General features: G+C 42.7%; 1 protein-coding gene across 1 annotated transcript in view; it reads right to left on the bottom strand.

The window, feature by feature from the left end:
• The window catches only part of CUBN (cubilin), a 321,538-nt gene that overhangs the window by 235,975 nt on the left and 71,027 nt on the right, over positions 1 to 14,536 (bottom strand). The window contains exons 24-27 of the mRNA XM_019508344.1: positions 14,181 to 14,341; positions 13,349 to 13,530; positions 10,598 to 10,754; positions 4,956 to 5,143 (exon numbers count right to left, since the gene is read on the bottom strand). Coding sequence (XP_019363889.1) covers positions 4,956 to 5,143; positions 10,598 to 10,754; positions 13,349 to 13,530; positions 14,181 to 14,341 — 688 coding nt within the window. The remainder of the gene's footprint in view (positions 1 to 4,955; positions 5,144 to 10,597; positions 10,755 to 13,348; positions 13,531 to 14,180; positions 14,342 to 14,536) is intronic.

The following is a 14,536-nucleotide window of genomic DNA, read 5'->3' as shown; positions in this document are numbered from 1 at the left end:
CCAGGGTCTCACCCACACCCCCCAAAACAGGAAAAAATATAAAAGGTATATGAGGTGAAACTTTGTGACAGAAGGGGTACACTTGTTTAAAAAGGTTGAAAACCTGTCTAGAATATACACCTGTTACTCAATGTTACTGCTCCAGTGTTAACTCTGGTCAGCCCCCCTTGGAGTTTTCCATTCTTAGGCCTCTTTGGAATAATAGAATCTCAAAATTAGCATCTGTCAAAAGCTACATTTGTACCATCTGAAGGGCAGATATAGAATTTTGAAAAGGGGAGTGCAGATGGTGAAATGCATCATCACATATAAAACAACAGATATTTTTCTCCAGTTAAATGTAAATTAGAAGCTATACTAATAGGTGAGGAGCCTGGGGCTGCATTCTTCAGTTTAAGATTGAAGCGAAAACAAATATAATTTCATTGGAATGAGTTAAAAACAATCTGCAGTGTTATGAAATAAGAGTTTCATTACCAGGAGAAGCTAACAGACAACAAAATTGAAGAACAAAGGATAGCTTGATTGCTGGAACATCAGGACCATTAAAAAGAATAGAGGGTCATTAACACGTGTGGAATGAAAAGGTTAGAAGGGACCAGATAGATTACAATGAGCCATGAAGTCAAGTTACTCCCACAGCACTCCTTGACTAGCTCCTTGACTTGACTGCTACCATTACTAGGCAGTTAGTTTGATTCCTGCTCCACCCAAAGTTTAAAAGTGGGGTACAAAGATATTAGTGTATACCTCTCCCATCCCCGCCCCTAAGCCTTGTTCCCCTTACAAACCAAAGCCAGTCTCAACCTGGATTTCAGATGCAAAAATGTCCAATATATTCAGTCTACTTGGAAAATTAGTCACGCACTCATTCCAAAATATTCCCCCTTTCTCCCATATCTGACAGCATTCCATATGCATGCCCCTCTTCTCACTATTGACAGGGTAAGGCAACAATACTTTGCATCCTAATTGGTTCACCTTTGCTCACTTTTCACATAATGACATAACACAATATGATGACTATGTTTTTCCATTTTCTGTGTTTAGTAGTGCCATGCAAATTCTTCTTTTATTGAAAATAAAAATAGAAATAATTAAAATCAAAGAACACTAGTGTTTCCCCTCTTCCAACATGTTCTATTTCTGCTTTTTAAAGTAACACTTTCTTAATCATGTCTTGGATCTAGTCCTTTCATCTGGCCCTATGCCTTCAGTCCTGGCTCCTCCCTGGAACAGGATCTTCTGGCAACTGTTCTTCTCCTCAGGGACTTTCTACTGTGCTCATGACTGATTGTCACTGACAAAGGCTTATACATCTTGGAATTAGGAAGTTTGGCCTCTCAGCTTAGCTTTTGGCTTGGCTTTTGCTTTTTAACTTAACCACAGAACTTCTCAGGTCTTAAATGACTCCTGGTAGTTCTCAACACATGCTCTGCCACACTGCCCTATTTACTTTCTTTCCACCTCTTTGTCCAGCTGGAGGATGTTGGGAGTGCACAGTTTTCATTAGTTTATTACTGGCACACCAAATGAGGGGTGTAGAACATTAAGATGAAACAGACCAATAGGCCTCCAGGTCTATCACTTGATTTCCTGTAAGAGTAATTCCCATGTGACGATAAATCTCAAGAAAGTCACTCCTTTCACAGCCATCACCTTGCATCCAAGCAGCTATAATGTTACTTTAAACTCTGGGATATGATCTTTTGGGGCAAGATCCTCTCTCATTTAAAAAGGTGAAGTGGTGCATAGGTGCTTTTGCATTGGTCTCCTGGCCAGAGGTCAGTTGGGTTGAAAAGGCCACTTAGTCTAACCCCTGCATGATGCAGTATGAATTATTCCTATCTAAACCACCTCCAGCAAGTACTTTCAGGCCTCTTCTTGCAACCGCCGAGGATGGAGGTTCCACAACTGCTGTGGACAGTGTGTTCCATTGTCCTACTGTTCTGACATCCATCAAGGAAGTTCCTTCTGAGATTTAATCTTAATCTAAATCTGCTTTACTAAACTTTAAATATATTGCTTCATTTTCTGTCTTCTGAATCAGTGGATAACATTTCTCCCCTGTCTCTAGGGCAGCCTTTCAAGTAATTGAAAGTTGCTATCATGGTCCCTTAGGCCATGGGCAGACATGCTGCTTGAAGGACTCCAAAGGCCTGTGAAGTGCTCCAAACAGTGAGGGTGCTGATGGTCAAACACAAAGAAGCATTTAAAAAAGGTCCAAAGTGCTACAAAAATGCCTTTACAAAGAGATTGTCTTAATTTTGAAGCATTTCCTGAAATGTCTACATTCTCTGGCAGAGCGTGACATCTTCCTACCGCTTGTTGAGAGGGAAGGGAGGAGGAGAGCAGAGTGAACACCAGCAAGTGCTCTCCTGTGCCCATGGCTGTCCTTGGAAGCCTCTGGAGACCATAAGCTGAGAGGCATTCAGGCTGCATGCCTTCATGGACATTCTGAAGCACTCAGGGTGGAGGTGAGGGGGAAGTGCATGTCAAAACAGAAGTAACGTGATCCAAATTTGAAGCACTCCAAATTGGGGTGGGATTTGGAGTGCTTGAAATGTATGGGAGGAAGGGAGGAAAGTGGATCCAGCAAACTAGAGGCCCATCAGCCAGACCTCTATCCTGGGCAAGGTCTTTGAAAAGATTATCAAGGAGGCCATCCTTACCGGATTAGTTGACAGCAATATCCTGAGGGATACCCAGTATGGGTTTGTTGCAGGTAGTTCTTGCTTGACCAATCTCATTTCCTTCTATGACCAGGTGACCTATCACCTGGACAAGGGAGAGGAGATTGATGTCATATATCTTCACTTCAAAAAAGCCTTCCATCTGGTATCTCATGATCACCTCTTGGAAAACTGGCACACTGTGGGTCCACCATGATCCACTGGCTGGGAAATTGGCTCCGTGGTTGGACCCAGAGGGTGGTGGCTGACAGAAGTCAATCGTCATGGTGCCCTGTGACCAGTGGGGTCCCCCAAGGCTCTGTCCTTGGACCTGTGTTGTTCAACATCTTCATTAATGATGTGGACACTGGAGTCAGAAGCAGACTGGCCAAGCTCGCCAATGATACTAAAGTCTGGGGTAAAGCATCCACACCTGAGGACAGGAGGGCAATTCAGGCTGGCCTTGACAGGCTCAGCAAATGGGCGGATGAGAACCTGATAGTGTTTAACACTGAAAAATGCCAGGTTCTCCACCTTGGGAGGGAAAACCTGCAGCATCCTTATAGGCTCGGCAGTGCTACACTGGCTAGCACTATGGATGAAAAGGACTTGGGGGTCATGACTTACCACAAGATGAACATGAGCCTTCAATGTGATGCTGTGGCTAGTAAAGCGAGCAAAGTGCTGGCTTGCATCCATAGATGCTTCTCAAGCAAATCCTGGGACATCATTCTCCCCTTGTACCCAGCCTTGGTGAGACCACAGCTGAAGTAGTGCGTCCAGTTTTGGACTCCACAATTCGAAAAGGATGTGGAGAGGCTTGAGAGAGTCCAGAGAAGAGCCACGTGCTTGATCAGGTCAGGAAAACAGACCTTATGATGACAGGCTGAGAACTATAGGACTCTTCAGCCTGGATAAGCATAGGCTCAGGAGCGATCTGACGACCACCTGTAAGTTTATCAGTGGTGTTCACCAGGATCTGCGGAAATGATTGTTCACCAGAGCACCCCAAGGGATGACAAGGTCAAACGGTTATAAACTCCAGCAAGACCATTTCAGGCTGGACATAAGGACGAATTTCTTTACTGCCTGAGCCCCCAAGGTCTGGAACAGCCTGCCATCGGAGGTGGTTCAAGTACCTACTCTGAACACCTTCAAGAGCAAATTGGATATTTATCTTGCTGGGATCCTATTACTCCAGCTACTTCCTGCCCCTCAGGCAGAGGGCTAGACTCGATGATCTTCTGGGGTCCTTTCCAGCCCTAATGTCTATGAAATCTATGTCCATACCCTCTATCTCCTTTTTGCCAAACTAGACATATTTAAGCTCTCCCAACCACTGCTCATATGGTTTTCATTCCAACCCCTTTGTCATCTGTACCACTTGCCTCCAGTCCTCTCATTTTTCTCTATCCTTCTTAGAATGCAGAACTGCACACAGTATTGCAACCACAGCCTAAGCAGAACTCTGAAAAGGGATGTATTATTTCTGCAAACCATTTAAGCAAATGCTGAACTTCAAGCATGGCTTACTTTCCAGCATATGTTTAAGTTAATGGCAACAGAGCATATGCTTAAGTACCTCGCTGAATAACAGACATACTTAAACAGTTATTTAAGTGAAACCAAATGGTGTATTATTACCTGTGCCAAATAAGAGCAAGATTGAACAACTGTGATATGCAGAAAGAATCTCCAGTTCCTACAGTATTTATGCCAGGCAAATTGAGGAACCAAATTCGCACAAGTATTCAAATTCAGTGTGCGATTTTGGGCATTCACTCGATATTTCAAAGGGCTGATCCGAAAGTGTTCAAATAAACAGACTAGGATTGATATATGTGCAGGTAAGATATGGATTGGAAGAAATAATAACAAAAGTAGAGATGTGTGAATAATGGATTTTGGGGTCCACAATAAGGAATGGGAAAAAATGCATTCTGGATGTAGCCAAAACAAAATCTTGGCAAAAAAAATTAACAACAAAAACTTACTTTTCAAGTTTAAAGTAACTTTTCATCTAACTCAAAATATTCTATTTAAATAATATCAACATGATGTGTTCTGACTATTTATTTTGTCCCCCATTTCAGCCAAAACTAGGTACCAAATTAAGTAAGGTAATTGTTTGGGGGGCCTTGAAACAGAATTCTTTGGCAAACATACTATTCACTGAAAAACATTACTTAGCTCTAAATGATAGCTTCTTTACTTGCTGTAACCAAAGTTATCTTATCCCAAAAGATTCTCATTGTCTATCCAAAGGGGAGACTAGTTACGTACCTTCAAGTAGTCAAGGTCACAGTTGGATCCTTCTTCTAAATCAAAGGCTGTAAAACTATAATTCAATGTGTTGCCCATTGTAGTGTTGATGGTCCAGCTGCATTGTTCATTTAGAGGGTAATTATTTGGATAGTTTAAACTTTCCAAGATGCCATAGCTACGATTGACAATCACTACCCCTTGGCAAACTGAAGAAAAAAAAAATAATATAATAATAAATTACATGTTGCATCATGTTTTTGATTCTAGGATCTCAAAATATTAACCAATGAACCTCATACCTACTGTTATGGGATATGAAGTATACCCATCTTACAGAGGAAGAGACTGAGGCACTGAGATCTAAGTGTTTTGCCCAAGGACATACTATAAATACCAGGAAAGAAAAACAGATTTTCTAACTTTTAGTTTTCATTGCTAAGCATAGGTTTATTTCCAAGTCTTGGGAGATTTGTGTGTCTATTTTTGCTATACTCTATGCACATTTTGATAATCTTTCAGCTTTCAGAACAATGTCATTTCAAATATATGATTATTTTCTAAATACATAACTTTTCATAACTAATCATAAACATGCAATGTGACATTAACCTAAATGTTGTCATTTTGAACTAATTTAAGGCGACTAGAAGATGGATTAGGATAAGCTACTGTGAAATCATATAACATTTCAGCAAACCAGTAAAAAAAAAATCCATGGGAAAGACTGCCTTTTATGTTGGAAATAAGCCTAAAACTCTTAATAAAGGAACCATGGTTTTCTTTGTTTTTTCACAAACTTTAGTTTAATGGAAGATTTGGGAATTTTAGCTCAGATAAAGGGTGCTTTCCATGAGCTAGAAAGGGAATGAAAAAAAAATTAGAAGTGAAAAAGCCCCATATGAATATGTCATTGGATCAGTAATTCTCATTTTCCTAAACCTGGCTTTCATTGGAATCAGAAACTCCCAATATACAAAAATATGTTAAACTATCCATATAATATGCATAGAGAAGAAAAATAGAACATAGAAAAATGAAAAATTTGGACATTCTGATGCCCCGAATGACAAATGTTGGGGGACTTTGAAGAAGGTAGGAGAGATGCATGATACTCACTTCACAAACACTTTCATGTCTATCAACTTGTAAAACGAATATACCTGCTGTGCAGTACTTAGATTCTTTCAAAGTGTTTTACAGAGCAACACGTTCTGTGCACTTAGATATTCAACAATACACAAAGATCACAGGAACTAGAACATGTTTGTAGGCAAAAAAGATCACCGGAACTAGAATGTGTAGGCAGCAAAAGGGCACAGCAGCCCCCTTGGCTCTCCAGGGAACTAGCAGACCTGCAGCTAAAAAGAAAGACCTACAAAGAATGGAGGACAGGATCCACCTCCAAGGAAGAATATTCCGCAATGGTCTGGACCTGCAGGGAGCGAACAAGGAAAGCCAAGGCTACAACTGAACTCCAACTAGCTACAGGTATCAAGGATAATAAAAAGTCTTTTTTTTAGGTATGTGGGGAGCCGGAGGAAAAGCAAAGGCAACATTGGACCCCTGCTAAACCAGAAGAGAAAACTGACAACCGACACCCAGGAAAAAGCCAACCTACTAAATGGGTACTTTGCATCTGTCTTTCATCAGTCCCATGGGATATCCCTGCCCATTACTGGACAGGGAGGCCTGGGTGAGGGAGATTCCTTGCTCTTCATCAATGCTGACCTTGTGAAGGAACACCTTGAGAAGCTGGACACCTTCAAGTCAGCCGGCCCAGACAATCTACACCCCAGGGTACACAAGGAGCTGGCTAGCATCATAGCTCAGCCTCTGGCATGGATCTTTGAGAACTCCTGGCGTTCTGGTGAAGTGCCCAAAGATTGGAAGAAGGCCAATGTGGTGTCTATTTTCAAGAAGGGGAGGAAAGTGGATCTGGCAAACTACAGGTCCATCAGCCTGACCTCTAACCCGGGGAAGGTCTTAGAAAAAAATCATCAAAGAGGCCATTCTTAATGGACTGGCCAATGGCAACATCCTGAGGGATAGCCAGCACGGGTTCGTTGCATGTAGGTCTTGCTTGACCAATCTTATTTCCTTTTACAACCAGGTGACCTATCATCTGGACAAGGGAAAGGAGATTGATGTTGTATATCTTGACTTCAAAAATGCCTTCTATCTGGTATCCCATGATCACCTCTTGGCAAAATTGTCCAACTGTGGGTCCACCATGACCCGCTGGCTGGGGAATTGGCTCCATGGTAGGATCCAGGGGGTGGTGATTGATGAAAGTCAATCATCATGGGGTGCTGTGACCAGTGGGGTCCCTCAAGGCTCTGTCCTAGAGCCTATAATATTTAACATCTTCATTAATGATGTAGACATTGGTGTCAGAAACGGACTGGCCAAGTTTGCCGATGACACCAAACTCTGTGGTAAAGCATCCACACCTGAGGACAGAAGGGTGATTTAGGCAGACCTTGACAGGCTCAAGAAAAGGCAGACGAGAACCTGATGGTGTTCAACACTGAAAAATGAAAGGTTCTCCACCTTGGGAGGAAAAACCTGAAGCATCCTTATAAGCTTGGCAGTGCTACGCTGACTAGCTCTATGGATGAAAGGGATTTGGGGGTCATGATTGACCACAAGATGAGCATGAGCCTTCAGTGTGATGCTGCAGCTAGTAAAGCGAGCAAAACACTGGCTTGCATCCATAGATGCTTGTCAAGCAAATCCCAGGACGTCATTCTCCCATTGTACTCGGCCTTGGTGAGGCCACAGCTGGAGTACTGCATCCAGTTTTGGGCTCCACAATTCAAAAAGGATGTGGAGAAGCTTGAGAGAGTCCAGAGAAGAGCCACATGCATGAACAGAGGTCAGGAAAACAGACCTTATGACAACAGGCTGAGAGCTATGGTACTCTTCAGCCTGGAAAAGCGCAGGCTCAGGGGCGATCTGATGGCCACCTATAAGTTTATTAGGGGAGTTCACTAGGATCTGGGGGAACGATTGTTCACTAGAGCACCCCAAGGGATGACAAGGTCAAATGGTTATAAACTCCTACAAGACCATTTCAGGCTGGACATAAGGAAGAATTTCTTTACTGTCCGAGCCCCCAAGGTCTGGAATAGCCTGCCATCAGAGGTGGTTCAAGTATCTACTCTGAACACCTTCAAGTGAAAATTGGATGTTTATCTTGCTGGGATCCTGTGACCCCAGCTGACTTCCTGCCCCTGGGGCATGGGGTTGAACTCGATAATCTTCCGAGGTCCCTTCAGGCCGTAATGTCTATAAAATCTGTAAAATAATACTCAAACACTGAGAGGTATCTGTGTTGATCTGACACTAGGGCTATGTGAATCTTTGGGTGCTGATTCAATTTGGAGGAGATTGGGAAAAAGCCCTGCGCTCACCGGCCGCTGCAGCAGCCATCAGGGCTTCTGGGGGCTTGTGGCAGAGCCCCCATGCAGCACAGGGCAGTGGATGGAAGTGGGGATTGGACCCCGCCTGGCAGGAGCTGGTGAGTGCGGGGCTTTTTTTTCCTCTCTCTCTCTCTTTTTTTTTTTTTTTTTTTTTTAAGAGCCAGGATGCTGGGGCTGGGCAGGGCAGGCATTGATGAGGCTGGGAAAGTGGGCAGGGGATGGGGCCTGTTTGATTTAGATATTTGGCCGATTTATTGGTGGTTGAATCTCCAAATCAGATTCGGCCAAATCTATTTGGGACACTGATTCAAATCACCAAATCAAATCACTGTCCCCCAAATTGGCTGAATCCAAATCCAAAGCAAATGCTGACCTCTTTGCACAGGCCTATCTGACACCCTACTTTCCTCTAGAATATATATAAAAATGGTTTATGAGACAATGTTATGAGGACATGTGAATGCCTCTGACTAACTAAGCTACATTATTTCAAACTGCGTCTTGTCTATATTTTTAGAATTTAAGCAAGATGCTGGAAGTTTTGTTTCTTGTGTTATTTGCTAGGGGTGGGCAAAGCAGGCTGTATTTGATTTGGATTCGGATTTGGTCTGATTCAGGGGACAGTGACTCAATTAGTTGATTTAGATCACTGTCCCGATTCGATTCGATGCTGATTCAGAGAATCAGCAAATCGGCCACAGACACAGCTTTAAATGTCTTTTCTACATACCTCAAGGTATAAGGCATGGCTCATGAATGCCGAGATGGTAGGGTGGATGGAGCATCCCACAGAAGGGAGGGGAGGGCGGGCCGTACACACTCAGTGGTTAATCTCAAAGTTGATCAGAAGTACTTCTGGTCCACTTCTGGGTCCACCGCCACGCGCACTGGGGACCCCCCCACGCTCCCATGGAATGCTCCATCTGCCCCACCTTCTCAACATTAATGAGCTGACTGGTACCTTGAGGCATGTGGAAAAAACATTTAAAGCTGTGTCTATGTTTGAATCATTGAATCTTTCTGAATCTCTCTCAATCAATTCAGAGGGTTCCAATTCAGTTCGGAGAGATTAGAGGGTCTCTTGATTTGAGTTGGATTTGGAGATTTGGCCACCAAATTGGGCCAAATCTCTATTGAATTGAAGTGTTTGACTTTTCACAGGAAACTCTAAAACCAAATGATTTACTGTAATTCAAACTCATGGGTATGCCCAGATATACCTCTTTCTACAAAATTACAGCAATGCTTCTTAAAAGGACACATCATCTCCACAAAATCTAGAAATAACTATGCTACAGTTTATACTTAGTATCATTCCCTCATCTCAGAATGTTTATACTTAGTATCATTCCCTCATCTCAGATTCATACCAACTTCAAGTGGCATGCACACCCTTTAATATGTAAGGAGAGAAACTAAATACTGGGGCAATGTCCACAGTTATGAGCAAAGAAAATGCACAATATTTAAAGCATATTTAAGTTTAAGTGAAGATTTTGTTTAAATAAATATAGCTAAATTTTTAATACCAAGATAAACAGATCCATTCTGTTACCGAGCCAAACATATCCATTCATAGCAACTGAAAAAAAGTCTTCAAATATTGGTATTCTGTTCTCTGAAAAGCTTCATTACTTTAAGTTACATCCAACAACAGAATTAATTTATAAATAATTGTAAAAATTACTCTCACAACACATATTTAAAAAAATGATACTGTCCAAAGTCTTCTAAGTAAGCTTTACTAGAATCTATGAGACAGACTGTTCCACTACATTGGGAGAGATTCAGAGAGAGCAGCTTTGTGATATTTTTCATCTGGTCTTAGGAGAAGCTAGAGAAGTCAGGGGTCTATTCTATCTTCCATCACTAGCAGAATATCTTGAAATTATGCTAGTAGAAGATCAGGAACAGTAGAATCATTTTATAATACATAGATGGCTCATATACATATTAGGTAAGTCACAAGTGGAAGGGGTGGCTGGTACTCAGAGAGAGATTCCCCACAAAAAGAGATTTTTCCACCAGACATCTCTGACAATTTAAGGCTTTAAGCCTTAATGCTTTAAGATTGAGCAGACTGAAGAACTTGGCCCTATTCATAATGATACTGTATTTGCCTAGTCTTTACTGGAATGGAGCTCTGGTCACAGTAAAACCACTGGGATGCAGAAGTTTTAAAAACAGGTCCTAGCATTCTAGCAACATTCTTCTTTCATTCTTCTCATTAGTACTTACTTTGTTTGTACTTAGCAAGGAAACCTCCACCTTGCAAGCTGCTATCTGTCCTTAGTTTCATGTACAAAGTATCCCCAGTGGAGCGAATTGTGTCTGGTGTCCGACTCCCACAAAATTTACCCAGCAGCTTAGCACTGGTACTGTTGCCATCATATACCTTCAAATGAAAAAAGACAGAGACCTTGAAGGATGATGGACATGGTTTGATACATGGGTGACTGATGCCACCTTAGTCAGGGGGGACACATGCTCTCCCGCAACCAGTCCCACTTGCTGGGGGGGTCCCCCCCATGGCCAATCCTGCTGACCGGGGGGGATCCTCCTGGGTGATCCTCTGACAGCTGACTGCTGTAGATGATAGCTGTGGTTGCTGCAGCCACTTCTGGGAGCAAGCGCTGGCAGATCGCTGCAGCCACTCCTGGGAGCAGCTGCAGCAACCACAGTGATCGGCCAGTGTTTGCAGGGGGGACACCAGTGCTCCCACCTGCCCTACCCACCCACCACCTAAGCAGTGAGCACGGCCGGTCAGGGGGTGCACTGGCACTCTCCGGGGGTGCACATGCACCCCTGTGCACCCCCTATGCGCTGCCACTGGTTTGATAATTTTCACTAATGACCCCTTTAGCTGATCTGTAATGTGGATATCTGAAAGAGGATGAAACTGTCATGTTCTCTGTGAAAAGCTACTTATGGCAAAGCAGAACCTACTGAGGTAAACTTTCAGAAGTGGCCTCGTATTTGCTTTTGTACAATACATTCCTACCAGTTAAGGATACCAATTTACTCCATACCAGTTAGCATGGGTAAAACCACATGGCCACTGGCAACTCTACTAAGTATCAGCTTTATGCATACAAAATGGGTAAGTATGCACGTGTGTATAAATTTTGTAATCCCAAACATCAAAGTTAGTTGTTTTAAGTTTAAATTAAAATTTAATTCAAAGCTTGAAACATGGGTATTCAAGTTCTGGTAAATGTTTTGGCAAATAGTTTCTGAAGTCATGCATCACCTCAAGTTGGAAAAGAATAAGGAACTCTCTGGGGGTGCATATACATTTGCAATTAGAATGATGTGATAAATTCTGGCTGTTTGCAATGGAGTCAGCTGCTCCCAGGTGCAGCATTTACACATGCGCCTGGGACCGCAGTATATTGAGCCGAAGCAGAGCAGCTCTGGGCTGGAAGGAGGTCTGGGAGATCAGCCTCCGGCTCCAAGTGGTGGGGTCAGCCAGGAAAGGAGCTGGCTGGGGCATGAGAGTTCTACAGTATGCCAGGAAGCCCTTGCACTGTCGCACCCTCGTGCTGCAGCCAGCCCATCACAGTCTACACCTGTGTTTAAGTGCACGAGATTACTCCCCTGTAGGATAATACTATCCTACAGCTGAGTTAATTAATTTACTGCACCCTAATATGGTCACACATGTAGACTGTGACACTTTATTTTGGAGCTAAGTAGTCAACTCCACAGTAGAGTGTACTTGTACATGCACCCTGGAAGGAACATTGGGCGCTTGTACACATTACATTTTTTGCCCTTTCTTGCACTGCAGCAGCATGACTGTTTGCATGAGCAGGTTTTCCAGATGCTTAGAAGTCTTTCTGTTGCATTAAACTAAAACTCCTTGGACATATTTAATTTGGCTCGTCGCATATTGAAGTGTCATGTTCATGGATTTGTTGCGTTGAAACAAAAAGGCACGCGAAGATGTGTAATAAGCCTCTTTATCCACCAGATGCTGTTGCAACTATTTGTAGTTCTTCCCTTCAAATTGCTGCCACTTTTGAATTGCTGCCTTTTTTTTTTTTTCTTTGTGCCATGAGCCAGCTCCCTGCTCCCACAGCTGCAAGGCAGGGCACAGAGTGGGGGGCCCTGGGATGGTGGGTCAGCAAGGGATGTCCTGCGCTCCTGCAGCACCATCCAACGACTGGGCTTAATTCAGTCGAAAACCTAGTACATGCAAACATTGATGCGGCACTCCAAAATAAACAAGTTTAAATTTTATAAACCTATTTAATTTAAATGAGGATTAAACCCTGTAATGTGTACAGGTGCCCAGTGTGTTAATAGTCCCAGTGTTCACCCTCAATGAACCAGCTCTTAGCTAAAGAATCTATAGGATGCAATAAGTGCATAAATTTCACCTATTAGTTTGGCAGCGACAAACAAATGAAAGCCCGCTACAAGATACAGCCTGGAATGTCGCATGCAGTCTAATGGTGGTTGGTTTCCACACTAAAGTTCTCAGGAGAAGTTGTCTCTCTTTACAATAAGTTTATTTTCAAGAACAAGGAAACCTAAAGAGTGAAGATAGTGACCTATACTGGTAACTTTTGAGGGGTTTATTCACCAGGAGGAGAAAACTCTTCTTCAGTACAACTCTTATACAAATATTCAGGTCAATTATGTAACATTCTGAGCATGAAATTTGGGATTAACAATACTGTTATTGTCACTGAAGTGCCTTCTGTCCTTCCAATCAACTAAAACAGCTCGTTAAGTCTCTGATCCAAAACCCAGTGGTGTAAAGGCAAAGATCCTAACATACACACACAAACACATGCCCCTCTCTATATTTCCTTCTCCTCTGCTTCAGGTCTCTCTCCCTCTTCTTTTCTGTGATTTTAAAAGTGAAATTCAGCATGAAATTTCCCTTTCTAGAGCTGTTCATTGTTGCAAGTGTCTTTCTATTTTTCTTCCTGGGCATTCATACTGCTCTGGTATGTAAGAAATGAGAAATATTGTACATACAGCCAAGTAATCAAAGGTGCATTTGGGATGGGGCTCCAGGTGGAACTGTTCAAACTGGATTTCAAATGGACTGCCTCGGCTTGATTTCAGCAACCAATAACATTCTGAATTGCGGTAATAAGGCATAGGATAATTTGGAGACATGAAGTTGCCAGATGGAGTTGTGAGAGTCCCTCCACATCCTGAAAGGGACAAAGAAACTGTCATTCAACACATTAAGCATCAGCAACATCCTACTCTCATCTGCAAAGAAATTTTATATTGAGTTCTGTATCTTACCACAGCATCTCTCTTTTGTAGCCAATGCAATGCTTCACAACAGTGGTGTAAGGATGGGTTGGCAAGTGAAGCACGAGCCACAGGGACTGCCTAAGGGGTATGTACCAGAATGGAGTGGGGGACACCTTACACTCCTGTCCCCTGTTCTTCCCCTCCCCCTGCATCTTTCTTGCAGCCTCCACCCACTGTTCCCAACTTCCAGTCTGCTGCTGGAACTTTAAATCTCATGGTGGTCCTCATCCACCTCATGCTTTTTCCTGGTGCCACCATTATTTTCCTCATAAGCACAGAACAAAGAATAGAGTTGAATTTACAATATACTCATGTTTCTTTCACCCCTTGGAGAAAAAACAAGCAAACTATATGTTCTATTCATGGATTCATCCCTGTTCTAAACTATCTACACTTCTATTTTCATTAGTCAACAAAGGAATTTAATTAGAAGGGATTCATTATGAAGTTGAGCACAGAGAAAATGGAACAAAAGAGACAAGCAGAAAAAGGACGATAAGTTTTATATTAAGTGGTCCCCTCTTCAGAATTCTTATTTTACCCGTTGATGTTCCATCCCAGTAAGCCGAAAATCCAGTTTTTGTGCCATACACATCACTTACAAACTTTATCCACAGTCTGTTACTGTGGGAGACAATAACAGGTGGCAGAGTTAAGCCACAGTATTTTCCAAGGAATGGTGATGTCTTGTAGCCTCCATCTCTAGAGCAAAACAGAAGAAAAGTCTTGGGTCAACAGGTCAAGTGGGAGAAATATAAATAAAACTTAGGATTCCTTCAGTGTTATTGTTACAGAGAAATGTAATGGCTAAGTGTCACGGAGTGGGCCCTAGGAGCAGCCGTGATCCCGCTAGCGCCCCCTGCCGTGCCACATTAGGAGATCCAGCACCCTCTGATT

The sequence above is a fragment of the Gavialis gangeticus genome, unplaced genomic scaffold, assembly GCF_001723915.1.
Source record: "Gavialis gangeticus isolate Ggan-Ray unplaced genomic scaffold, GavGan_comp1, whole genome shotgun sequence".
NCBI classification, from domain to species: domain Eukaryota; kingdom Metazoa; phylum Chordata; order Crocodylia; family Gavialidae; genus Gavialis; species Gavialis gangeticus.
Note: the sequence above shows the minus strand (reverse complement) of the source record. Positions and strands in the feature narration are given on the sequence as shown.